General features: G+C 41.5%; 2 protein-coding genes across 2 annotated transcripts in view; one reads left to right on the top strand and one right to left on the bottom strand.

The window, feature by feature from the left end:
• NUP188 (nucleoporin 188) overlaps nt 1-25023 on the bottom strand; it is a 46404-nt gene extending 21381 nt beyond the window's left edge. Inside the window, exons 1-12 of the mRNA XM_026514149.4 lie at nt 24950-25023; nt 18855-18909; nt 17118-17191; nt 14261-14345; nt 13614-13694; nt 13091-13135; nt 12242-12334; nt 11970-12089; nt 5300-5511; nt 3840-3954; nt 2998-3198; nt 1985-2074 (exon numbers count right to left, since the gene is read on the bottom strand). Coding sequence (XP_026369934.1) covers nt 1985-2074; nt 2998-3198; nt 3840-3954; nt 5300-5511; nt 11970-12089; nt 12242-12334; nt 13091-13135; nt 13614-13694; nt 14261-14345; nt 17118-17191; nt 18855-18909; nt 24950-24981 — 1203 coding nt within the window. The 5' untranslated portion in view covers nt 24982-25023. The remainder of the gene's footprint in view (nt 1-1984; nt 2075-2997; nt 3199-3839; nt 3955-5299; nt 5512-11969; nt 12090-12241; nt 12335-13090; nt 13136-13613; nt 13695-14260; nt 14346-17117; nt 17192-18854; nt 18910-24949) is intronic.
• Nucleotides 25024-25068: 45 nt separating this feature from the next.
• DOLK (dolichol kinase) lies at nt 25069-27169 on the top strand. The gene has a single exon (XM_026514129.4). It carries the CDS (start codon nt 25399-25401, stop codon nt 27013-27015), a length of 1617 nt encoding a protein of 538 aa, XP_026369914.1. The 5' UTR covers nt 25069-25398; the 3' UTR covers nt 27016-27169.
• The last annotated feature ends 571 nt before the right edge of the window (nt 27170-27740 follow it).

The raw sequence follows: 27740 nt of genomic DNA, 5'->3' as shown, positions 1-27740 counted from the left end.
TTTCATTTTTAGGGGCGCCTGGGTGGCGCAGTCATTAAGCGTTTGCCTTCGGCTCAGGGCGTGATCCCGGCGTTATGGGATCAAGCCCCACATCAGGCTCCTCCGTTGGGAGCCTGCTTCTTCCTCTCCCACTCCCCCTGCCTGTGTTCCCTCTCTCGCTGGCTGTCTCTATCTCTGTCAAATAAATAAATTTTAAAAATCTTAAAAAAAAGGGGGGGGGCGCCTGGGTGGCGCAGTCGTTAAGCGTCTGCCTTCAGCTCAGGGCGTGATCCCGGTGCTCTGGGATCGAGCCCCACATCAGGCTCCTCCACTAAGAGCCTGCTTCTTCCTCTCCCACTTCCCTAATTGTGTTCCCTCTCTTGCTGGCTGTCTCTCTCTGTCAAATAAATAAATAAAATCTTAAAAAAAATAAATAAAAATAAAACCCCTCTTTAAAAAAAAAAAGAAATTTTCATTTTTAGCAACTTCACCAATTTCCTCAATTTCCAAAACAAGTCATTAAAAATGAATACAATGACTTAGTTATAAAGAACTCCTCAAATAGCACTTTCCACTGCAAGGAACCAGGGTTCCTTGGAGAAATAGCATATTCCAGGTCTGAGGCAAGAATCTTGTGAGATAATCCTACAACAGTGTGTTGTACCAGGAAGCAATTGAGCTATCAAAGTACAGAAGCACTGTGTCAGACCCATTCAGGAGCTCATTAGAAAGAATTCTTACTGCCCAGAGGTGGGCGATATGAGCATAAGAACAGTAACTGCAGTGGATCGAAACACAGCAAACACGTTTATACCCAGGAGTTCGCAATGACATGTAAAAATTTAAAAACCTCACTAACCACCTTTGCAGGATGGTAGGGAAAACTAGTAAATATAGGAAAATAAGCATGTATAGTATTCGATACCAGAGTATCGGACAGCTAATAGCCAATGAGAGCAAATTTTTTTGAGGTATTACTGACATATGTTACATTAATTTTAGGTATACGACATAATGATCTGGTATTTGTATATACTGTGAAACAAACTTCTATAGCAACGTTCTAACCAATAAACAAAAGAGGAAAAAGAACAGTGCCATTTTGTAACTCCCAAGGAACTAATGGATCCAGGCGACCATCATCTGGACAATGATGTGGCTTGTGTCCACCACAGTGCAAAGCACGGGTGCAGACTAATGCTTGACAGAGTTACCAACTGATAACGCATGGACCTTACTTATTCAGATCCTGATCAAAACAAACAAACTTGTGACAAATGTACGACATTTATAAGATAATTAGAAATTTAAACCCTGACTTGTTATTTGAAGATACGATTTGTTTAGATGTGCTGATGGTTGTAAAGTTTTACTAGCTCCTATTCTGGCTCATCAAATATTCATAGACGAAACTAAATGATGTCAGGGATTTGCTTCAAAATAATCAAGGAGGGAAAGAGCACTAAGATCTGCTGTCAGGTGATAATCTGGAAGCTGGTGAAAGGACCGTTTAAGAGTTTGCCACATAATTTTGTCTTCTTTGATGTAAGTTTGAAATGTTTCATGTTTTAAAAATATTGCAGAAGAATGTTTATTAGCACCCACAGATGTTTGGGACAGATGCTCTATCCCAAAATGAGATTACAAAGCAGTATATACATTGTGATTCTGCTTTTAGAGAAGAATTATTGTATTTTTAACACACACACACACACACACACACACACATATATGCAGAAAATGTTTGGAAGGGAATACAACAAAATATTAACAGAGGTTGTCCTGTGTAGTGTGATTACATTTTTTTCTTTTTATTAGCACTTTCTGATTTTTCTGTCATTAATATGTATTGTTTGTATAATATAATAAATGAAAAGAAACAGCAATAAACAAATTAACACCTGAGGTATGTGGGTGTGCGTGATACCAGCTCCAAAGGAATATCTTAGGGATACGACTGCAAAGCCAGGCACTGTAGACAGCCTCACAAAAGCCAGATACTGACCTGCTGATTGCCCAGTGTGTGCAGCTCCAGCGAGGTCAGAACGAAAGAAAGGAGTCCGTAGACACACATGCATGCGGTGCTGGTGGTGCACTGTAAGGACAAACAAGTCAGTGACTAATTCTGAATAACCAAACTCTTCCCCTAGATTCAGCATAATCCTACACATTAATATAGTCTCTGTAAACAAATGGGAAGGGAATCCAAGGCTTTGTAATTTTCCTAATTTAGAACCAAGATCAGGAAGACAAGGGGAGAAATGAGAAAGCAGGAACCATAACTACTGTTAACACTGCCAAGAATAAAATCAAAAGGGAACCATTTTCAAAATGATCAGTTTTCGTGGGGAAGAAAACCACACCCAGTCTAGAGAAAGGATAAAGGGTCTCTACATGCTGATAGGAATGATGCAGCTGCTTGAACAGTCACCAAGATAAATCACCCAGTGCCAGCCGGTGGGGCCTGCAGGCTGAGGTTTCCTGCTCGCATGTCAAAACAAGCTCACTAAACAGTGCCTCTGAAATTAAGCCCCAACACAAGACTCAAGAGAATGGCTAATTCATCCTGCTATGGTTGAATGAGTAAGCTCCCAAAAGAGATTTCTCCAGTCAATGTGGTCAAAGCTATCTTCCAGATTACTCTACTGGCACAGTATGCTCTACTGGCAAAGAGTTAGACACCACTGGTTCAAGCCATACCTACCACTAACTGGCGGTTACTGTTTCGCCAGTAATTTGTGGGCAAATTATATCTCCCGAGTCTCAATCTCCTAATATGTAAAATAGGATTTAAATTCCTAGTGCAAGAAGCATTGTAAGGATGAAATAAGAGAATGTGCAGAAAGTGCTGGTAACAGTGTCTAATCATACTAAATGCTCTACAAAGTTGGAAACAACACTGTCATCATTATCCACGTCACTATTACAATTCTTACTACTACTCTCGTGATGCATTAACGAGCTTCTGCCCTGCTCTCTGGCATTCTCATACTCAAACACCAACAGCCTGAGCCTCACATCATTTCCCCCGCTGGCCAGTGAGCGGAGCAGTCGGGTCAGGTACTGAAATACGTTCAGCTGGATGGCTGTGCCACCTATCTTTCGGACAACACTGCTTGTCTCTTCTGGATGCAGGGTGTGACGGAGGAGAGCCCAGGCCAAAAGCACTGGGGCGTGATGTGGAATGTCCCCGAAGGTCAACATCAAACGGTCCATATCCTGATGAAAAAAACAAAACACAAAACCTGTGTCACTGAAAAAAAGGGTCAGAGCCCTCCACGGGACCCTTCGTCACATTTAGTATGTCTTCTACTTGCCCACAGTGGCCTCCTGTCCCACTCTGATATTCTACCCTTCCCCAAACCCCACCTAATAAACCCCTCCATTACTCTTCCCTTTCCCCACAATTTTTTTCTTCTAATTGTAAGTAGTCTTAATGTAACATTATAAAATACATGTTCAAATGGAATTTTCTTTAGAAAATTTCCTGACCCTTCTTGAACTTTTTCTGATCTTTCCCCACTTTCTATCTAAGCATCAACCCATCTCAATGTGCTTCCCCTTTGCTGTTCTTGCACAAGGTCCATAAATAAAGACAAGCCCCAAGGTTCTGTCCTTGGGCCTCCTCTGTCCTGGTGCCAACTCTGAGTGACTCTACTCATTCTCACAGACTCAACTATGACCTATGTGCAGAAAAATGAAATCTGAGATTTCTTCCAGATCCAATTAACTTCTTAACAATGTAGGACCTCAAATTCCACCACAAGGAAAATTTTATGCGGCAATCTAGTTGAGTGGTTAAAAACATACTCCTAACTATAAATTGTCTAAAAAGAGAAAGGAAGCCACTCCAAGTTCACCTGACAAATAAGCCCATCCTGGGCAAACTGGTGCAGCTCTCTTCTGTCATCCAAAGCACACTTATGCAAGGATTCAATATCCATGCCTTCCACCAGGATAAGGGCACTGAAGTAGCTGGAAAGAAAAATGGTATCATGGTGTCATATGTGCAACTCTGAACCTTGTTGGAGAATAAGGTGAAACAGAAGACGCTTTAGTATCAAAAAAATTACTAATGGTTTTTTCTGCATTTTTTTTCATACTAAGTCTCTAAACCCTGTGTGTGTTTTATGCTTCCAGCACACCTCAATTCATCCAGCCACATTTAAAGTGCTTGGCAGTGCTTGACAGGGGCTTGTGCCTGTCAAAGCACAGATCCAGTACTCAAAGTTTCTACAGCCACCAATTACATGTGACCCAGATAAACCATTTCACCACTCAAATGTGTATCTTTGTTCACAGAGGAAACAGTTCTCAAAACGTGGATCTATCCATTCGAACCACTGTAACACCACTGTTTTTTGAAACAGAGCTGAATCTCCTCCCCGCAGACACAGACACGAACAGGCAGTTCACCCCAGAGGATATACCAAGAGCAAGTAAGAAAATGCTCAATGTCACAGATAACCAGGGAAAGGCAAATCAGTGCAGCAAAAGGGATCAAACTGAGGGGGATGATAATAACACGGGTTTGCAAGATTGTGGGGAAACTGGTTCTCTCCTCCCACGGTCAGTGAAGCACACATTGGTGCAGCCTTCGCAGAGGACAACTTGGCAATATTTTATACCACAAACGCACATACCATTTAACCCAACGATGCCATTTCCAAATCCTTTACAGTCATACTCGCCCAGATGTACAGACAGGCTTATAAAGAGTGTTCTTTACAGCACTATGTGAAATATTCAAAAGAGCCAACTGCCTACCATTAGTGACGTTGTTAAATAAACATCCATCCCACGTACTAATATGCAGCAGCAAAAAAACCATCCTGAGGTAAAAAGAGTTCCAAGACATCCAGTTATGTGAAAAGTTAAGTCGTTAAAAAGTATACCATTTTCATCAAAAAACAAAAAACACAAACAATGTATTTTTGTATATATGAAAAAAAGATGTGGATCTATCCATTGCCGTAAAATTCAAAGTCCACAGACAACGGGGAAACATTCGCCTTGTCGTTGTCTTAGCGTTTGCACTGGCTTACCACAGACGCTCCCCAAATTTTTTCTTGAATGGATGAACCTCTTAGATGAAGACAGTAAAATACCAGAATGCAATACTTATTTTGAGAAAACATGGCCCTCTAATCCCAGTCTTTACTCCCTGTAAGACTTGGAACGTGGTAATACATCGATCTGCTTCCCTATCAGCAGATGAAAAGTACATCTAGACCGTCCCCTCACCCATTCACAGGATCACCATAGCACCAATGCTCTGAACAGTGTACACGTTTTGTAGCCTCAATTCATTCAGACTTACCCAATCCGGTCCACAAAAGGATCCATGGTCTCATCCACCAGGTGCCTGTTGGTCTGCCTACTACCAAATCCTTGCTCTTTAAACATCTTGGTTAATGCCAACAGGTCACTAGGTGCCATCTCAAAGTAGGCATAATAAAGGAAAATAATTTCTAGCAGCATGGACTGTTCCCGAAGGCACTGAACAAACCAGCGAGACACCTGGCGCTCAGTCTGCACAACCAATGAAGAAAAAATGGGAGAAATAAAGTCAGATTTAAAAACCTATAAGTTATTTTTTATTAGATAATACATGTATAAGAATAGAGTAAAAAAAAGTCTCCCTCTTTGCCATATATTAAGGAATCTGTTAAAAGCTGAAAGCAAAAGGGTTTGGGAGAGATACCAAAAAAAAAGTCTCCCTCCCTACAATTCCCACTGCCCAATTTCCTAACCTATCCCCAGAGGCAACCACTGTTAGAGGTTTTTGTTTCCCCTCCCAGTACTATGGCATATACACTCATTCATTCATTCATTCTAAGCTCTGTCTACCTACCGACCCATTCACGCACCCATCCATCTCTAAATCAAATATTCCATACAAACTATTCTACACTTTACTTTTCTCAATTAACAATGTATCTTACAAATCATTTCCTCTAACAGTACATTAACAATTTCCTTATTTTTCATTACCAGTCCCCTCATTATTTTTAATGCAGCGGAGTACTCCACTGCATGGAAATGCCATATTTTTATTTATATATTTTGCCACAATTTAACCAGCTCCCTTGTATGTACAAATAAGTGTTGGTGCAGATGTGGAGAAAAATGACCCCTTGTGCATTGTCGGTGAGAATCTAAATGGTGCAGCCACTGTGGAAAACAGTATGGAGGTTTCCTCAAACAATTAAAAAACAGGGGCGCCTGGGTGGCTCAGTGGGTTAGGCGTCTGACTCTTGGTTTCAGCTCAGGTCATGACTGCAGGGTCGTGAGATCGAGCCCTGCATCGGGCTCTGTGCTGAGCATGGAGCCTGCATGGGACTCTCTATCTCCCTCTGCCCTCTGCCCCTCTGTGCCTTGCTCATGCTATCTCTAAAAGGTAAAAATTAAAAACAAGAAATGCCATATGATCCAATAATTTAACTACTGGGTATTTATGCAAAGAAAATGAAAACACTAATTCAAAAAGATATATGCAGGGGGCGCCAGAGTGGCTCGGTCAGTTCGGTTATGATCCTGGAGTCCCAGGATCAAATGCTGCCTTGGGCTCCCTGCTCAGCAGAGAGTCTGCTTCTCCCTCTCCCTCTGCCCCTCCCACTGCTGTGTTCTCTCTCCCACTCACTCTTTCAAATAAATAAAGTCTTAAAAAAAAAAAAAAAAAGATACACGTACCCTTATGTTTACTAAAGATTATTTACAAGAGCCAAGATATGGAAGCAAGCTAAGTGTCCACTAACAGATGAATAAAGAAGATGTGGTCAACATGCACCCATGCACGTGCAGGTGCAATGGATACCACACCACCACAAAAAGGATGAGATCTTGCCCTTTGCAACATGGATAGACCTAGAAGGTCTTACACTAAATGAAGTAAGTTAGACTGAAAAAAATAATACCGTATGATTTTACTCATATCTGGAACCTAAAAACACAAAACAAATGAAGAAACAAACAAAAAACAGAACCAGGCCTATAAATACAGAGAACAAACTGATGGTTGCCAGAAGGAAAGGGGGCGGAGGACAGGCCAAATGGGTGAAGGGGAGTGGGAGACATCCAGCTGTGGAATGAGTAAGTCATGAGAATAAAGGCACAGAATAGAAAGCATAGTCAACAGCACTACAATAACACTGTGGTGACAGATGGCAGCTGCACTTGCAGGGAGCACAGCACAACATGCAGAAACGGTAAATCACTATGTCGTACACCTGAAATGTGTCCACCACACTCCAAAAAATTAAATTATAAATAAAATGTACAACTGACAGAACAAATATACAAAAAAATTGGCAAAAGTCACAGATCTAGACAATCTCAACCTGACTGGTATGTCTCACCAGCACACCCAACTACCTCCAAATACACATTCTTTTCATGTGTACGTGGTACATTCACCAAGATAGATCATATGATGGGCCATAACCCATGGGATAGTAAATTCTAAAAGATCTAAATGATACAGAATATGTCCTTTGATAATAATGGAGTTCAAACTGAAAATCAGTAAGATATTCAGTGTTTAGAAGTTAAACAGCACACTCGTATTAGTAATACAGGGGTCAAAGAAAATCACAAGGGGAATTAGAAACTATTTTGAACTGAATGACAGTGAAAATGCAACATATCAAAATTTCTAGGATATAGCTAAAAGCAATACTTAAAGCAACATTTATAATTATACAATAGGAATGTTCTAAAATCTGTTATCTAAGTTTCTACCCTAAAAATCAGAAAAAGAGAAAGTTAAATCCAAAATAAATAAATAGAAATACTGAAGAGCAGAAACCAACATAATATAAAATGAACAAGCAACAGAGGAAACTGAAGACAAAACTACCATTATCAGAAATCAGGCGACATCACAACACATTCTTCAGAGAATAAAAGCATGACAAGAAAATAGTATCAGCTTTATGCAAATAAATTTGACTACTTAGATAAAATCGACATATCCCTTGAAAGACACTAATTCCCAAAACTGACCCAAAAAGAAACAGCAAGTGTGAACAGCTCTCTAATCAATTATAGAAAACTGAATTCTAAATTAAAACCTTGTGAACACCTGGCTGACTCAGAAGAGCATAAAACTCTTGATCTCAGGGTCATGAGTTCAAGCCCCATGTTGGGCTTAAAGATTACTTAAATAAGTAAAATTAATTAATTAATTAATTTAAAACTTGCCCACAAAGAAAACTGTAGGCTGAGATGTTTTCACTGGTAAATTCTGTCACACATTTAAGGAAGAAATAACACTAGCACTACACAAATTCTTTCAGAAAACAGAGGAAGAAGGAAAATTTCCCAACTTATTTTATGAGGCCAATATTACATTAATACCAAAACCAGACAAAGACATCATAAGAAAACTACAGACTAATATCGCTCATGAACACAGACATAAAATTCATTAACAAAATTTTAGCAAGTCAAATCCAACAATATATAAAAAGCAGAATATATCATAACTAAGTGGAGTTTATGCCAGGAATTCAAGATTGATCTGACACCCAAAAACTCAATGTAATTCACAAGAGAGTAAAAGAGAAAAGTCATAAAGTTACTTCAATAAATGCAAAACAAAATGGAGAGGATTTAACACTCATTCCTAATAAAAGCTAAAGCCCTCAGCAAACTTAGAAGGTGACATCTTCATTTTGATAAAGAACACTACAAAAATACTTTACAACTAATAACACATTCAAAGGTAAAGGACTGAATGCTTTCTACCTAAGATTACGAACAAGGTAAGAATGTTGGCTCTCCTACCACTTCTAGTCACCATTGTACTAGAGGTCTTGATCACTTAATAAGGCAAGAAAAAGAAATAAAAGGCATATAGATTTGAAAAGAAGCTAAGCTGTCCTTATTTACAGACAACATGATCATATCTATTAGAAAAATCCTATTAGAAAAAACCTACTAGAGGGGCACCTGGGTGCCTCAGTCGGATGAACGTCTGACTCTTGATTTCAGCTCAGGTCATGATCTCAGGGTCGTAGGACTGAGCCCTGCATTGGGCTTTGCACTCAGCACAGAGCCCACTTGACACTCTTTCTCCCTCTCACTCTACCCCTACCCCCCGCTGTCTCTCTCTCAAATAAATAAAATCATTACAAATAATAAAATAAAATAAATGATTAAAATTATAAATTTGAATTATGTATTATTTTACCAGAATTTAAAAATCATAGTTAAAAAAAAGAAACTATAGTGACAGAAAGATTAATGGTCGTCTAGAGCCAAGATCACAGATTGACTATAAACTTTCTAGGGGAGACAGAAATGTCCTATAAATTGATTGTGCATCTAATTACATACAACTGTCAAAGCTGTATGCTTAAAATCAGTGAATTTTATTTTATGGATATTATACTGGAATAAAGCTGGGAGTGGGAATGCTACAGATTTGTCATTTACACAAGTCATTTCACACAAGTGTGAATGTATTTGTAGGATAAACTCTTAAACTGGAACTGCCAGGTCAAGTAATACGCACTTTTCAACTTTTAAATATTGTCCTATTTTCCATTAAAAAAATACTGATTCAGGGGCGCCTGGGTGGCACAGTCGTTAAGCGCCTGCCTTCGGCTCAGGGCGTGATCCCGGCGTTCTGGGATCGAGCCCCACATCAGTCTCCTCCGCTGGGAGCCTGCTTTTCTTCCTCTCCCACTCCCCCTGCTTGTGTTCCCTCTCTCGCTGGCTGTCTCTCTCTGTCAAATAAATAAATAAAATCTTAAAAAAAAAAATACTGATTCATACAGCAAAATATGAGTACCCATTAACCCATCCCTTGGACAAGAGTGTTGTCATGTGAATATGTTCACTGCAATTGACTGTTCTTCTACTGGGTCTTAGTGATTTATAGGAGTTCTAGTTTAAGAACCCTTTATGATATGTTTGTATTACTTTGTTTACTGCGCTATTTTTTTTCCTTGCAAAAGTATTCGATTTGTTGTTTCTGGGTTTAAAATTATTTTTCTTTCATGGCTTTTGAGCCAAGACTTTAAAAAGTCTTCTCCACTCCAAACAAAACAAAACAAAATAAAACGACTTCCCATGTTTTCTTCTAATACTTTAATAGTTAAATTTTTGTTTTCTAAGTAAACCCTAGACCCAACATGGGGCTTGAACTCAAGACCCGGAGATCAAGGGCTGCATGCTCTACTGACTGAACTAGCCAGGTGCCCCTATAGTTAAATTATTTTTTTTTTTAAGATTTTATTTATTTATTTGACAGAGAGAGAGCGAGCCAGCAAGAGAGGGAACACAAGCTGGGGGAATGGGAGAGGAAGAAGCAGGCTCCCAGCAGAGCAGGGAGCCCAATGCAGGGCCCGATCCCAGAACCCTGGGCCGAAGGCAGACGCTTAACAACTGAGCCACCCAGGTGCCCCTATAGTTAAATTTTTAAAATTCAAATCATTGCTCTATCTGATTTTCTTTTGGTAGAAGGTAGGAGACGAGATACAGTTCAATTTTTCTCCCCATGGTTATCCAGTAGGTTCAACACCATTTATTGAAAAATACAGTACTCCCCACTGACTGAAATGCCGCCTTTATCATACACTAACTCAGTTTTGGGTCTATAACTAGAACTTCTATAATGCTCTATTTATAAGTCTATTTACTCATGTGCCAATACCATGCTTTAAATTATTATAGTAATAATTATTAAGTAATAATTAATATTTAAGTATTAATTAAGACTAATTTTCCTTTTTCAAAAATTTCCTGACTGTTCTTATTTTTCATATTAATTTGAGAATCAGCTTGTCCAGTTTCGAAATAAAAGGCAAAACAAACACTGGTTAGTATTTTTTTGGTATTGCACTAAATTCATAGGTTAACATAAGAAGTACTGACATTTTTATGGTACTGTCTTTATATTCAAGAATGTGGTATCTTTCCATCCGGTTATGACTTCTTTTATACCTTTTATAGCACTGGGACAGCTGGGTGGCTCAGTCAGTTAAGCATCCAACTCTTGATCTCAGCTCGGGTCATGATCTCAGGGTCGTGGGCTTGAGCCCTGCATCGGGCTTCACGCTCAGCGCAGAGATTGAGCCCCATGTTGGGCTCCATGCTCAGCATGGAGCCTGCTTAAGATTCTCTCTCTCCCTCTCCCTCTGTTCCTCGCTGCCCCCAACTCGTGTACGCTTTCTCTCTAAATAAGTAAATAAATAAATAATAAAATAAATGTCCATACCCTTTATGACATTTTAAAGTTCTCTTCATTTAGATTTTGGATTGTCACAAGCTTATTCCTGAGAAATTTATGCTTTTATTGCTATTACAAATGGGCCCTTTTCTTCTACTAAATATTTTCAATAGTTACTGTCTGTGTTTTGGCTGAATTGGTTTTTTTTGTTGTTGCTTCTTTTTTTTTAAGATTTATTTGAGAGAGGGAGAGAGAGCACAAGCAGGGGCAGCAGCAGAGGGAGAGGGAGAAGCAGGCTCCCCGCTGAGCACGGAGCCTGACTTGAAGCTTGATCTCAAGACCGTGGGATCATGACCTAAGCCAAAGGCAGATGCTTAACCAACTGAGCCACCCAGGCACCCTTGGCTGAATTGTTTTAATAAACACAGACTATTTTCAAAACAAAAAAGGGCATGTTCTAATCTATAAATCCAGACTGCTTTACGATTTAGGATAAAATAATCAGGCTAGTGTCACGTACTTAATAGATAATGATAATAAAGAAGATGAAATCTTGAGTTTAGAGTTCCATTAACCACTAAGAGAAGATTTTAGGTAAGAGAAAGTTGATTAACTGGATAGACAAAGTCAAGTGAAAATGTCCAGAATTAAGTAACATTACTTAAAAGTCATCAATGTTTTGATCCATGACATGCTTAAAATTTTCTGAAGAAAGATTATCTATAAATATTATAAGTTAATAAATGAATAATTTAACTATGTGCAAGGTTTACAATTCTCCTAAGAGTTACAGGAGGGCCCGGTAACCACATACCATGAGGTTTCCGTGTGTCTCCCATGTTGGTGCTTCAGCTTTATAAAGCTCTTCAAACTGCTGTCTGTATTTTGTGACTAGCTCCTTCTCCAATTTATCAACACAGTCTGCATATTCAACCTTAAAACAAACAAACAAATCCAAAACAGAGTAACTTATACCTAGAATAAAAGGTAAATATTCAAATGAATGTGAAAATGAGTAACATAAAATTATTAAAAAGGGCTGGATTTTATAGGATACAGAGAACCACAAGGACTAAACGGGCTTACCCTATAGGGGTGTCTTTCATCTTGGAAATAAGTAAGAAGGTGTAAGACACAACGAAGAATACAGGTTCTTTCTTCATAGTAATAATCTGCAATCTGGAAAGAACCCAAAGATGCAAAATCAGTTACTCACCTTTGCACAGAAGACACAAAATTTTAAATTTATTGATAAATCAATTAAAGATAAGAATGGAAAAGTCTGATTTCTACAAGCAATCACAGAAACAGAAAGATTGTGTTAGGCCAAAAGAAAGCAAAAGACCTTTATGAAATAGTACACAAGTAAAGCCATGCAAGAGCAAAGGAATTTTTTAAAAATATAAACAAGTTGTCTTGCATGATTTCTCAAAGCATTCAAATAACACACAATACAACTATAACTGAAAGGCCAAATACATGAAAGCAAATATAGAAACACCACTTGTATATCTCCTAACCGCTTATAACTAATCCACTTGGTTCTTGCTAAATACCAAATAGGAAACTACTTCTGAAGTCACAGTCAAATTCCATTTTATATGAGATCCTAAATGAGAAAGCTGCTTTGGGGGGTAGGGGGAGATAAAGGAATAAAGAAATATAAATTAACCTTCTTGCATTTAGACCTAGAAAAAAAATACACATGAAGCAGTTTTCATCCCCGATAGCTGAAGAGTCTCCCTTGGAAAAGGTCTCAGCTGGGGCCAGTGGATAAAAGCCTCTTGTTTCACAAGTATGTTACTTAGCTACTTCATTGAGACCTCAATGCTTACTCAGCAAAAGAGTCCAAAGCCAGCAATGCCCAGGAGAACAAGGTCAGGAAGCCATCACCCAATTTCACATCAAAGAATGAAAACACTGACTACTACTCACCTTCAAGATTAAGGCCTGGCTCTGCCTCTCGTCTTGCAGTACCGTCTGAAGGAAAAAAGAACAGTCAAGCAGCCCCCTTATAAGCAAAGCTCAACTAACAAAGAAAACGGTAAACATCTTCACCTCACCTCGCACGACTGTAAGTGCCCATTCATTTCTGGAACTATTTTTTTACCTAAGTGTATCCAAATCTGTGCTCCAATCTCTGCCCGCTCCTCTGGACTCAATTTCCTCATATGTAAAATGAGGGACTAGACAAACTAGATATGGTCCCACGTTGTTTTCAGCTCTGATGTCCTGAGATTCTAACATTAACATGTAAATCTTTGACCTCTCCAGCCCCCAAAGTCTGAAGAAAGACCTCAGTGTAAGTACACGTTTTTTAATCCTTTAGAAAGTCTCTCCAGAGAATCACTGTCTCTGATCACCTACCTCTGTTGCAAAGAACCAGCACCCTTAATCACCTAAAACCAACATGGAAAAAAGGAGAAGGCGGGAGAAAAGAACCGACATAACTACAAACCTTTAGTGAGTCCCGAGTACCTCTATAATCCTCTTGCAGGTAACACTGGAGTAACTGCACACTCTGCTCTTCGTCAAGACCCTGAAATACAGGGGTCATAAGTGAGGAACAGCCACCTCTGGTCAGGAAACACACATAGGATGCAAAGCATTCTAAAGATCTGTCCTCCAGAATGAACACAGAACTTGAATAAACAAAAATCCTTTTAAAAGATTAAAAGACACAACAATTTAACCCCAAATAGGAGAAAAAGGAGCCAGCCACAGACATGTAATTTACATGACAATTAAATTTACAATGTCAGAAACAACTGTGCTTCTTTACCAAGTCATTTTATACAGTCGCAGGAAAGATCTGGGTTTCCAAAATTAAAAAGAAACAGCTACATATTTAAATACGATCTAGGCAATTTAAAGAACACTACACGCACGAAGAAGAAAACTCTGATTTATACAATAAACAGGCGACAACTTAATTTGTGGCTTTTAACAAGAAGAGTTACAACTTGGATATTTTTGAAACCCAATATGCTCAATTTAATCTCCAAAACTGAAATAAACGGAATTTTCACTAACAATCACTAACAAGAGAACGGTGCACATCCACAATGCAGGTAGTAAACTGAGCCCGTGCTAATTCTTACTCACCAAAAACTTGCTGATTCTTAAACCCAGTTCCTTCAGCGGTGAAGCCACATCTTTATTAGCTTTCACTTTTTCAGCTGAATTTGGACTATGAAAAGAACAGTGAATCATTTCCTCATTCTCAGTGACCCTCTAAGGCTTTTAAATAAACATACTTAAAGATATTTTTACAACAGACCTTTTCTGCCCTTTAGGTGCCTATAAAAATATACACACACACACAACAAGTTCATCTCTACAGACTTCATAACACAGAACTACTTACGCCTAAATAATAAATATGGTATATATCTGTTACAAACTATAGTTACAATAATATTATATGTGGATATATTAAGTTACATTATTTTTTATCCTTACAACTATGAAAGGGAAATATTACTATCCCCATTTTACAAATGGAATTACTAATATTCAGAAACAATAACTTACCAAAAATCCCACAGCTAATAAAAAGTTAAGATGAAATTTAAAACCAGGTCTGTTAGTATACATACATATCTTACCTAGCTCTACCCACTGAGAAGACCTAGAAGCTCTAACACCCCAGTAGCAGTGAGCACACCCAGCCCCCAGATCTTGGTTTCTAGCACCATTATCATCTAATAAAAGTTAGTAGGACTTCTTAGAGAAATAACTAATTCTAGAGATGGGGAGGAGAAAATACTAGATGAGCCTGGAGCATCCTGTAATGCCAGAAAGAAAGGAAATATTCAGAAAACAAAAAGATGGGGGAATGTCAAGAGGACATAAAAGTCAACCCGAAAGAACTCCCAGTGACCAAAGCTAAAACAAGGTATAAACAAAGTATAAAATAAATATACATGAACCCATATGATATAAATAAATAGGGAGAAGGGAAAAATCTTCCTTACACAAGAAGTCCAAATAATATATATAGATGCCACTCCCTTCATGAAGTAGAGTTTAATTCCACTATACCCCCACCCAGAGAATGGGCTATACTTAGTGACCCACTTTTAAAACACAGAGTAGGGAAAAGGGAAAAAGTGACTTTACAGAAGAGAAACTTGGCAAATGCCACCTTACCCAAGTGCGCAAGGTTAACATCACCAGTAATTTCATGTGGATAACCACATCCTCTGTTATGATAAGAATGGTACCTCACTTCTGTGCATTCTTCCCAAAAACCCACAACCCCAATCTAATAATAAGAAAAACATGAGACAAATCCAAATTGAAGACATTCTACAAAATACTTGACCAGTCCTCCTCAAAACTATTCAAAGATCATGAAAATTAAGGGAAGACTGAAATGCTGTCACAGCTATGAGCTAAGGAGACATGACAACTAAATGCCATGTGGGATCCTGGACTGAATCCTGGGACAGAAAGAGGACATTGAAGAAAAAGAAAAAAAAAGCTGAATTCAAATAAAGCCTGAAGTTACCAAAAAAAGTCTGTCGGACTTCAAATATCATGCTACTTATAAAAGAAACTTTTGTCTTTAAAAAAAGAAAGTAATGCCACAAATGTCCATTGTGTGAACTACAAGCATGTTGTTGTTGTTGGATTTTTTTTTTATAGAGACTCACACATTTCACAGGAAATCCACAACACAAAGGCTAGATAAGGAGAAACAGGCAGGTCTGAAGAGGCAACACAAAATGGTGATTAAGAACACAGACACTGGGGGCGCCTGGGTGGCACAGCGGTTAAGCGTCTGCCTTCGGCTCAGGGCGTGATCCCGGCGTTATGGGATCGAGCCCCACGTCAGGCTCCTCAGCTATGAGCCTGCTTCTTCCTCTCCCACTCCTCCTGCTTGTGTTCCCTCTCTCGCTGGCTCTCTCTCTCTGTCGAATAAATAAATAAAAAATCTTAAAAAAAAAAAAAAAAAAAAAGAACACAGACACTGGAGTAAGACTGCCAGGTTCAAATCCTGGTTCTACACGTACTAGCTGTGTGACCTTGGGCAAGTTACTTAACCTCTTTGTGCCTCAGTTTCCCCATCTGTAAAATAGAAACGATAATAATAAAAGTACCTATATGTGATAATATAGTGATTATCTACTTTTGTTTAAGTCCATATATTTTAGATACACGGTAGTTACAGATGAAACAACATAATGTCTTGGAGTTACTTGAAAACAAGTATGGGGGAAGGGTTAATGAACAAAAAAAAAAAAAGAAAGTTCTTCATTAACCTAAGGAAATGAAGATGGAAGGTGAAGATGTAAAAAAATCAGATATTCAGAAGTAGAAAGGAAACGACGGTGGTTTGGCAACTACAATGCACCACAGAATGCAATCTGGACTAGGAGTTAACATAACGCAGTCTAATCCTACAAAACGTAGTCTCTCCTTTTTTAAACTAGTTTATATGTTGTTACCGTTGTTTTTCGCTGCCCGGTAAAAAAATCTATATATTCAAGCACAGAATAAAAATAGCATCTATCTTAGCGGGCTTTTATGAGGACTGAATAACTTGCTATGCATGCCCAGAAGAATAACTGGTACACAGTAAACACGCTGGAAGCGCTCAGCTGCCCTTATCACTGCTCACTGCCCTAACCCAGCACCTAGTGCCGACAGCACCTCACACAAACACGGAGGACTGAAATAAACATTAGAACTATTAATTGAAGAAGAGTTAATGACTCCTCATCCCCAGACACTACGGTCATATAACTGGATTCAATAATACTGTATTTCTAAAAGGAATTTCCCCTTCTTTCAACAGACAGAAAAAATGTGCCCAACTCTCTTCCACTGGTAACCAAATTGTATTCTCTGTAATCTCCCTAACCCAGCAGTATCACAAAATCATACACGAAGACGGTTTCGCTACCCCAGCTTCCTCAGGGAAATTACCCGAACCAGACACATGGAATAGCCATACCTGGGTGGTTTATAGTAGGACAGCCCCTCTAAGAGCCGCTGCCAATGTTTGTTCAGTTCTGCCTCAATCTGATTCTGAAAAAGAACAAAGAAATTATATAAGGATTTATATAATCCTGAGTCTTTTTAATGTTTTTCCCCACAGTTGAAATCATTTTGAAAAGAGAATTCTGGAGGCGCCTGGGTGGCTCAGTCGGTTAAGCATCTGCCTTCAGCTCAGGTCATGATCTTGGGGTCCTGGGATCAAGCCCCATGTCAGACTTCCCGCTCAGCGGGGAGCCTGCTTCTCCCTCTCCCTCTGCTCCTCCCCCCATTTGTGTTCTCTCTCAAATTAATAAATAAAATCTTAGGAAAAAAAGAGAATTCTGTAGCCTCCTTTTCCTTGCTTAACATTCTAACAATGATTTAATCTTATTATTATTTTAAAGATTTTATTTATTTATTTGTGAGAGAGAGCAAGCATAAGCAGGGGGAGCAGCAGGCAGAGGGAGAAGCAGGCTCCCCACCAAGCAAGGAGCCCAAAGTGGGACTCAATCCCAGGGTCCTGGGATCATGACCCAAGCCAAAGGCAGATGCTTAACCAACTGAGCCACCCAGGCATCCCTTAACTTTATTATGAAAATCTTGATAAACATCCTTTCTAGTGGTTGCATTATATTTTATCAAGTGGCTAGATAATAATTTATTTACCACGCCTCTAATATTAGATATACTTAAGCTGTGATTCCTTATTAATATAAATAACACTACCGTAAAGACCTGTGTGCAAAACACTTTCCAGGATTTCTTTCTTGTAAGATACTTTCCTAAAAGTAGAATTATCAGATGAAAGCATATCAAAAATGTTAAGGCTCTAGGGGCTCCTGGCTAACTCAAATGGTAGAGCATGTGACTCTTGATCTCACGGTCATGAGTTCAGGGCCCACGTTGGACGACGTGGAGCCTACTAAATAAAAAAAAAAATTAAGGCTCTAAAAAAGGTATAATACTCATTATGTTAAATGCCATAATAACAATAGTAATAATTAGGGGCGCCTGGGTGGCTCAGTCGTTGGGCGTCTGCCTTTGGCTCAGGACGTGGTGCCGGCATTCTGAGATCGAGCCCCGCGTCAGGCTCCTCTGCTGGGAGCCTGGTTCTTCCTCTCCCACTCCCCCTGCTTGTGTTCCCTCTCTCGCTGGCTGTCTCTCTCTCTTAAATGAATAAATAAAATCTTTAAAAAAAAACAACAACAACAGTAATAATTAAACGTCATCTTAACGCTTTACCCTCACAGGGTGAGAACACTCAAGGATCAACATGAAGAACTCCCCTTTACTATACTTGGAAATGTCCTAGAAACCACAGCTTCTGTGACCTATGGAGCTCACAACATGGAAAAAGAAGAAAAGGCAAGTAAAGTAGGAGACAGAGAAAACGACTGAGAATTTTCCTTAGCCTGAGGCAGCAAAACAGTATTTGTCCCCCAACGCTGAGCAGCCAGTCAAGCAGCACTGGTATCTTTTCAGATAAGGAATCACCAAAGAACAAAGAGAGGTAGAGGTCTGGAAACTTCAGCAGCTGGGCCAGAGGACACACCACATTTCAGCACAGGGAAGCAGAGAATGCATAATGTTTATAAAGTTTTAGGAATTAAAAAAATGGGTTTACTTCCTCCTTCAAAGACAAGGCAGTTTCAGGGGTTTGTAACACAAGCTACATAAAAACTATAGAATCCACTCAAGAACACCACACGCTTACCAGTTCTCTCAGAGCTGACCTTCCGAGCAGAATAGTCCACAGTTCCCTGCTGCTCCTGAAAAATGACAGAAAGCAGGGGTAATTTTGTACTTTCAAATTATACAAATTTGACTAAGCTGTCTTGCAGCATTTCGTCTATTCTCTGAAACCAGGAAACTCAATGTACAAAACAATGTGTTAAGATTCTGGATATTAATCCCATTACATTGTTCTTAGAAGTTTGATGTTCAAAATAAAAATTAAGAAATTAACATATAACCTAAACAAGCAGACGCTGTGTTAAAAATGAGGATGGCCACCATATTTTAATGCATTTAAGATGCTGTTAATTGCAGGATACATGATTATTTATGTTCTACCAGCCATCAATAATAAAATGCATTGCAACATCAGAAGCATTAAAATACGAAGAGGTGTAAATTTTAGAATGAAATACAGTAATTAGTGAATTATCTTACATTTTCTATGCTAAGAAGACACCTCAGTGTAGTATTTCTATCTCCTCCCTTTTCATTAAAATGTAGTGAACAAAAGGGAGAATGAAGAAAAGGACTGTGTATATTTCAAGCCCCCTCATCACCTCCAGAAATTTTTTTAAATATTTTTTTATTTACTTATTTATTGAAGTAATCTCTACACCCAGTGTGAGGCTCAAACTCATGACCATAAGATTAAGAGCTAAATGCTCTACTGACTGAGCCAGCCAGGTACCTCCAGAAAATTTTCTAAATGCATGATACGATTCACTTTCTCAACCAAGCAAAGTCAAATGGTCATTATGAATGGTAGTATATTTGTTCATTTATTAATTGCCACTAGGTGCCACATACCATGCAAGACACATAAAAACACATCATAGTTCCTGTCCCCTGTGAGCTCTTCAAACATACTCTCCACTATGTGCTTACCCAAGTTCCTTCCCTCATCCATGCCTCTGGAACTTCAGGGAACATGTTACAGGGTTTTTTAAAGTCTAGAACTAAATTTCAAAATGTAGTCATTAAGAAATTCTCCTAGAGGAGCCTGGGTGGCTCAGTCAGTTAAGCATCTGACTCTTGATTTTGGCTCAGGTCATGATCTCAGGGTTGTGGGATCAAGCCCCGAGTTGGGCTCCAAGCTCAGCATGGAGATTTTCTCCTTTTCCCTCTGCCCCCCACCCACTCTCTCCTTCTTGCTCTTAAAAAAAAAAAAAAAAAAAAAAAAAAAATTAAAACTGCTTAGAAAGCCTGCCAACAGAGAAGATAAAAAAGTCTAAGAATATATACTAAACATTTAACAAAAAGGATACATGCTCTCTTAACTATGAGGATAAACTGAAAAATGTTTTTCCCATGAAAACTAACACCAAGCACTAGCTCTACTTAAAAGTTTTCTTTCAGGGGGCATCTGGTTGGCTCAGTGGGTGGAACATACAACTCTTGATCTCAGGGTTGCTAGCTCAGGGCCCATACTGGGTGTAGATTACTTAAAAATAAAATCTTTACCAAAAAAAAAGTCAAGATTTTCCCATCAAAACAGGATTAAACACACTTAAAATTATAAATCTCTTTTCTAAGGGTTAATGCTTTTAAGAAAACACTTGAGTTCTGCTGCATCAATAGACACCAGCTCCCACAATGACTCTGTGGGATCATTAATCATTTTTCTGATGACAAAACAGCATTCGCTATTCAAAAATCAGAAGATTAGACCTAGTTAATGAAACAAATAGGATTCTTTATTGACAATGTATATTAAAGGGTCTGAGTAAACGAAGCCCTAACTAATTAAAAACAGTGGCCAGTTCACCATTTAAAGAAATTTATAGTAAAATTTTAAAGTAAGACTGCCTTTTGTAAAGAGAATAATTATCATCTAACTTACTTGTTTGATAAATCTGAATTAACAAAAAATTAAGGAAGAGCTTTATTTAAAATGGCATATACTTGAACTTTACAAAGGATAGCTTCTGACTGGCACAAAATGTATTAGATTCCTACTATATAACACATAGCTAACAATAGGGCTAACAGTACACCAAAATTAATGGAAAGAAATTTATCATTAATTGAAGGCATTTGTATGCCCAGGCAAATAAATCAAATCACTCTTGATCATCCATCTCCAATTTCAGAAAACCTGGATATCACTTAGCTTTAATTTATCCACATTTGCTTTCAGAACTTAGGTCTCTAGTTAGCTAGGTAGCAGTGTTCCCAGAAGAAACTACGAAGATCATGGCCCACACTCGAGGACCTGCTGCCAGGGCCCAGAATTCCTTGTTTTGTCAAATTCAAGCTGTGGGTGTTGATTACACCAAAACCTATAGATTTTTCTTTCTTTTTTTTCTTAAGATTTTGTTTTTAAGTAATCTCTACACCCAACATGGAACTTGAACTCACAACCCTGAGACAAAGAGTTGCACACTCTACTGACTGAGCCAGTCAGGTGCACCATGCTTCTTTTTTTTTTTTTTTTTTTTAAATAAAATATCTTAAAAGAGGGTTTCTCAAATATTTGATCTTCAGATCATATACAACAAAATCACCCGGGAACAACCCAGCAACACCATGGAATCCTGGTCACAACCTAGCGCTACTGTTTCTCAAAGGTTGGGCATGGGAAATCTACTTTATTTATTTATTTATTTATTTATTTATATTTTTCTTTATTTGAGAGAGAGAGAGAGCGCATGAGCACAGGGGGAAGGGCAGAGAGGGAGAAGCAGACTCCCCGCTGGGTGGGGAGCCTGAGACAGGGCTTGATCCCAGGACCCAGAGATCATGACCTGAGCCAAAGGCAGACACTTAACCCACTGAACCACCCAGGCACCCTGGAAATCTACATTTTAAAACAACTACACAAATGAATTCCTAAATCACCACTGCTCCAGGGTATCAATTTGTTTCAGAGGAGCAGGTAAAAGACCGGGTCAATATAGACCCTATCTTTTATGTTTGATATTATTAGCCTTTTCTGGGCCAAGAGTGGGGGAGAGAAAGACTATGCTACTAAACAAGATTAGAGATCACCATCCTAGAGTAAAGCAGTAACTTTTATACTTACTACTCAAAAAAAAAAAAAGAAAAGAAAAAAGAAAAAAAGAAAAGAAAGGAAAAAAGGTGTCCTTTAGAAATTAAAATTTTTATTGGCAAAAAAAAAATTTTTTTTATTGGCAAAACCATGTCCTGTTATACTCCTTTTGTTGTAAGATGTCAAAAACAACAATCTCTATTGAAAAGGAGCTTCTGATAATAAAAACAGCCAACATTGAGATTTTATAATATGCAAACACTGTGTTAAGAATTAACATTAATTGATCATTTATAATACGCAGGAACTGTGTTAATCACTTTACACTTTAACTTACTGAGTACTGACAACTCACTTATGAAGCTGATCCTCTTATTATCCCCATTACCTCATCGGGAAACTAAGGTTTAAGAGTAGTTAAATAATTTGTCTAAGGTCACAAAGCTAATATATAATGGAGCCAGGGCTTGAACCCAGGTTTGCACGACTCCAGAGTTTAACCATCACATTACACTGCATCAAGTTGCACTCAAGAATTCATCCTACAAGCAGGCAAAGGTGGAGGTGAGGCTCTCTGTTCTCCAGGGGCAAAACATACCCTTAACACAGTGGCTGACACAGAGGGACTCAAAGAATACATGCTGATGAAGAGGTACCAAAGAAGGAGAATGACAGGAGTCCCCTTTAGACCTGCAATGCCTGCAATCCAAGTGGAACAGAAACATCAGAAAACCAGTATGATATGCAGAAATGCCAAGAGAAGGCAGAATGAAGGAGAAAACGGTAGGCGGCACCTGGGTGGCTCAGTAGGTTGATCGACCAACTCTTGATTTCAGCTCAGGTCATGATCTCAGGGTCATGGAATCAAGCCCCGGTCGGGCTCCACGCTCAGCAGGGAGTCTGCTTGAGATTCCCTCTCTCCCTCTCCCTCTCTAACTCCTCCCCCAAAAATAAATAAATAAATCTTTTTTAAAAAGAAGGAGAAAATGGTAATTTATCAGGAAGGAAATCCTTGTGGAAATAAGCGTCACTGTTTCTTCGATTCCTACACATTTTCTGGTTTAGGAATAAAGGGGATACGAATAAATCTAAGACCCTCCTGATACTCATTTAGCGTTGGGAATGACAAAGGACGTTAGGCACACATTACATAATCAGCGAGAAAGCAGAAAGTCATAAAAAGCATGATCCTAAGAATTAGACACTACGAAGAACTATAACCATGTTAGACAGAAAATAAAGGAGAGAGAGATCACTGGGAACTGATCTAGGGATTGATGGAAGACTTCACCTCAAATCGGAACCTGAAGGTTTAGCAGGAGATAACCTAAAAATGCCAATATTCAAACTGACTGTCTGCCAAACCCTGAGGGACATTCCCAAAACCCTGAGTGATTTAAATGTATTAATCTATTTTTAACTAGTGCCAGCGCTCCTATCAACATACACAAGGACTCTCCTACATGCTCAGAGCCACCTCAATACTACTGTGAATAGGACTCATTTAGAGAAACAGGTTCCAAAGGTAAAGTGGACTGAGGTCACCTGCAAAGCACAGACACCAGGAACAAATTTTAAGTTTTCTCTTAGTGCAGACCTCGAGGCATTTCAAACAGAAGGCGGCTGCTCAGTATAATCCCAGCTGTTATAACCTTCTTTCCAGCACAAAAAGAAAGATCACGCTAATACATCATGCTCCGAGTAAAGTGGTGCCTAAAAATCTAGAAATCGTAGTGTCATTTCTTCCATCTTCAGGTGTGAGTTGGTAGGTACCCAGGGATGTTAAAGCATCTTTCAAGCAAACCAACCCCTCCCCTTCCCTTGTTCTTGTTCCTTGAAGAGGGTGCCTTACCCTGCAGGAGCTAAATCTGCCCAACCTCCACAATGACTATGAAATAAACATAAGAAAAGGAGGGCACAGTGACCACAATGCTGCCAGACGAAACAGCTAAGGAGGAAAAAGCAAACTCCTCCTCGCAAAGTTCAGAAGCAGCCCAGTGGAAATTCCAAAGAAAATCTCACTAGAGCCGAGAGGTGAAGTGGTAACAGAGAAGATGAGCAATGTTTGTAATAAACATTTACTGAGCGCCTATTACATGCTCCTCTGGGTGTTGAGGATACAGCAGTGCATAAGACAAAAATGTGGGGAAACAGTGCTGGCACAGTAAGTGACAGGGATGTTAAATTTTAGGACGGAGGGTGGTAGGGACAATGGAACACACTTCAAGCAGGAAGGTGGAAGATGGAGGTGTGGTGATCTGATTAAAGCTTCGGAGTCCTCACTTTACCACCTAGCTAGTTCTTAATTGGATCTGTGAGTCGTCTGTAAAAGAGAAGGTGCCTCACGGACTTGTGAGAAATCAATGAGCTAATGCATAGGAAGCGTTTCGCCAGTGTCTGGCGCTAGTAAGCGCTCCCTAAAGTAAGAACGGTCTCTTTCTTTTTAACATTTCATCTTCTCGTCCCCAAAGTCCAGTACGGGGCCTGGGATCTCCTAAAGGAATCGGGCACGTTCGCTGACAGAACCAATGCATAAGAAAATGAATAGATGGATGAATGAAAGGCTGCGCGGAGCAAGAGGGCAGTGACCACAGGGAGGTAGCTCGGCGACACACGGAACAGACCTCCTAACGAGCACATGGAAGAACCTGGGAACGTCGCCGGGGCAGGGCATCCGGGCTGCAGCGGGGACCGAGGTGGGGGCTCCCGCGGGCGACCGCGAAGCGCCCCGTCGCGCCTCGAGATAGCGTCACGCCAGACGAGGAAGCGCGGGGGGGGGGGGGCGGCGCGGAGGAACGCGCCGGTGGGGAGGAGGGAGGAAGGGAAAGAGATGGGTGAGCAGACGGGAGGCCGGCGCTGAGGGAAGGGGTGAGGCACCGGCCCCGTCTCGGAGAAGTCGCCTGAGATCCCCGCGCGCGGGGACCGTTTGGACGTAACCGCCTCCCGCCTCTCGGCGCCCGTCCACCTAGCTAAGCTTCGCCCCGCTACCGCCGCCACATCTCGCCCGCAAGTCCCGCCCGGCTTCCGCTCGACTTCGACCCCGCGCCTCACAGCCACCCCCGCCGACTCGGCCCGCTCCGTACCTCACACACGGCCCGCCGGCGGCCGCCGCCATCTTCGCGCGCGCGCGCCCCAGCCCCGCCCCCAGACGCCGCACCCACGTGACCGTTCTCCTCCGGCCGGGCTGTGGGTGGTGCTTCTCGTCACGTGACGGCAGGCGGGGCCAAGATGGCGACGCCCAGAGAGGTGAGGAACCAGCGGCGAGAGCAGCAGGGGCTGTGAAGAAAGCGGCCGGCCGAGCGGCAACGTCTACGTCCTAGGTGCGAGGCGGTGGAGGATAGCTGGGCGCCAGTTCCCAAGCCTCAGAAAGTGGCTTGCCTACAGTGGAGCTTCCCTCCTCACAGCTGGAGAACGGAAAGAGAAGGTGCTGGCTGTGTGAAACTGCCGCTGTCGGCTTGGCAGGGCTTGAGGGACCCAAAGGCCAAGGCGTCGCTAGTCACCCCGGTTTCCCCGGAGTCCCAGGTCTAGAGACATGACCCGAGAGCACGCTCCCCCGGCCTCGGAAACCGGGGCACCGCTGAGCGGGTCGGTGCTGGCGGAGGCAGCGGTAGTGTTCGCAGTGGTGCTAAGCATCCACGCAGCCGTGTGGGACCGATACTCGTGGTGCGCCGTGGCTCTCGCAGTACAGGCCTTCTACGTCCAATACAAGTGGGACCGGCTGCTACAGCAGGGAAGCGCTGTCTTCCAGTTCCGCATGTCCGCGAACAGTGGGCTGCTGCCCGCATCAATGGTCATGCCTTTGCTCGGACTGGTCATGAAGGAGCGCTGCCAGTCTGTGGGGAACCCATACTTTGAGCGCTTTGGAATTGTGGTGGCAGCCACTGGCATGGCAGTGGCCCTCTTCTCTTCAGTATTGGCACTGGGCATCACCCGCCCGGTGCCCACCAACACTTGTGTCATCTCAGGCTTGGCTGGAGGTGTCATCATTTATATCATGAAACACTCCCTGAGTGTGGGCGAGGTGATCGAGGTCCTGGAGGTCCTGCTGATCTTCGTCTACCTCAACATGATCCTGCTGTACCTGCTGCCCCGCTGCTTTACCCCTGGGGAGGCACTGCTTGTATTGGGTGGCGTCAGCTTCATGCTCAACCAGCTCATCAAGCGCTCTCTGACTGTGGTGGAAAGCCAGGGAGACCCGGTGGATTTCTTCCTGCTGGTGGTGGTGGTCGGGATGGTGCTTATGGGCATCTTCTTCAGCACCCTCTTTGTCTTCATGGACTCAGGTACCTGGGCTTCCTCCATCTTCTTCCACCTCATGACCTGTGTGCTGGGCCTTGGTGTGGTCCTGCCCTGGCTGCACCGGCTCATCCGCAAGAACCCCCTGCTCTGGCTTCTTCAGTTCCTCTTCCAGACAGAGACCCGCATCTACCTCCTAGTCTACTGGTCTCTGCTGGCCACCTTAGCCTGCCTGGTGGTGCTTTACCAGAATGCCAAGCGGTCATCTTCTGAGTCCAAGAAGCACCAGGCCCCCACCATTGCCCGGAAGTATTTCCACTTCATTGTGGTGGCCACCTACATCCCGGGTATCATCTTTGACCGGACACTGCTCTATGTGGCTGCCACCATATGTCTGGCAGTCTTCATCTTCCTGGAGTACGTGCGCTATTTCCGCATCAAGCCCCTGGGCCACACTCTGAGGAGCCTCCTGTCCCTTTTCCTCGATGAACGAGACAGTGGACCACTCATCCTGACACACATCTACCTGCTCCTGGGCATGTCTCTTCCCATCTGGCTGGTCCCCAGACCCTGCACACAGAAGGGCAGCTTGGGGGGAGCAAGGGCCCTAGTCCCCTATGCAGGGGTCCTGGCTGTGGGTGTGGGCGACACTGTGGCCTCCATCTTCGGCAGCACCATGGGGGAAATCCACTGGCCTGGAACCAAAAAGACTTTGGAGGGGACCATGACCTCTATATTTGCCCAGATCATTTCTGTAGCTCTGATCTTAATCTTTGACAGTGGAGTGGACCTAAACTACAGTTATGCTTGGATTTTGGGCTCTATCAGCATTGTGTCCCTCCTAGAAGCATACACTACGCAGATAGACAATCTCCTGTTGCCTCTCTACCTCCTGATATTGCTGATGGCCTAGCTGCTGCACAGCAGTGATGGAGGAAACAGGGACACGGGGAGGATGAATGGTCCCCACAGCAGCCAGCCACTGGGGCATGAAGAGCCAAAGGGTGAGAAGCAGATTTAATTTTTCAGTTGATTCAGATTCAAAATAAAAATCAAAGCACTCCTGGTTTTAGTTTTGCTGATATTTAAAAAGAAAAAGGGTTAAAGAGAGCACAGCAACACAAAAAACTTGAGTGTGGTGTAGGACCCCCCACCCCCATCTTGCGATCCTCGGAGGGGACCTGATGGGACCCTGGAGGCAGTAGAGTGTAATGGTCACCACCTCAGGTTCTGGAATCAGACTAACCTGGTCAGAGTCCTTGGCGGCACTATTTACCTGTGCGACTTGCTTAACCACTCTGGGCCTCAATTCTCCTGTCTGCAAGATGGGAATAGTAAGAGCCCACATCTCACAGGTGAGGATCCAGGGAGGTGAGGTTTGTGAAGGGTCCAGCCCACAGCCCACGCATATTGAGCAAATAGGGAAAGGGTCACTATTAGCCAAGGCCAGCCCTCATGTCAGCAAAAAGCCAGGCAAGCCAAGAGGTTTCATGGGTTGTGCTTGAAGACCAGCGTGACCTTACTCCCCTGGCTACATTTGGAGGAGAACCCGAGAGGAAAAGAGCTAAGCGCATGTGCTTTCTCCCCTTTGGGCTGAAGGGGAGAGGTGAGATCATCTGTTGCATGCGTGGAAGGGCT

This window comes from Ursus arctos, unplaced genomic scaffold, assembly GCF_023065955.2.
Source record: "Ursus arctos isolate Adak ecotype North America unplaced genomic scaffold, UrsArc2.0 scaffold_18, whole genome shotgun sequence".
Classification (NCBI taxonomy): Eukaryota; Metazoa; Chordata; class Mammalia; order Carnivora; family Ursidae; genus Ursus; species Ursus arctos.
The sequence above is the reverse complement of the archived record's forward strand: the minus strand, read 5'-3'. Positions and strand labels throughout refer to the sequence as shown.

Excerpts from the sequence above, each read along its gene's own strand:
- DOLK (XM_026514129.4), top strand. The coding sequence starts at position 25,399 with ATGACCCGAGAGCACGCTCCCCCGGCCTCGGAAACCGGGGCACCGCTG.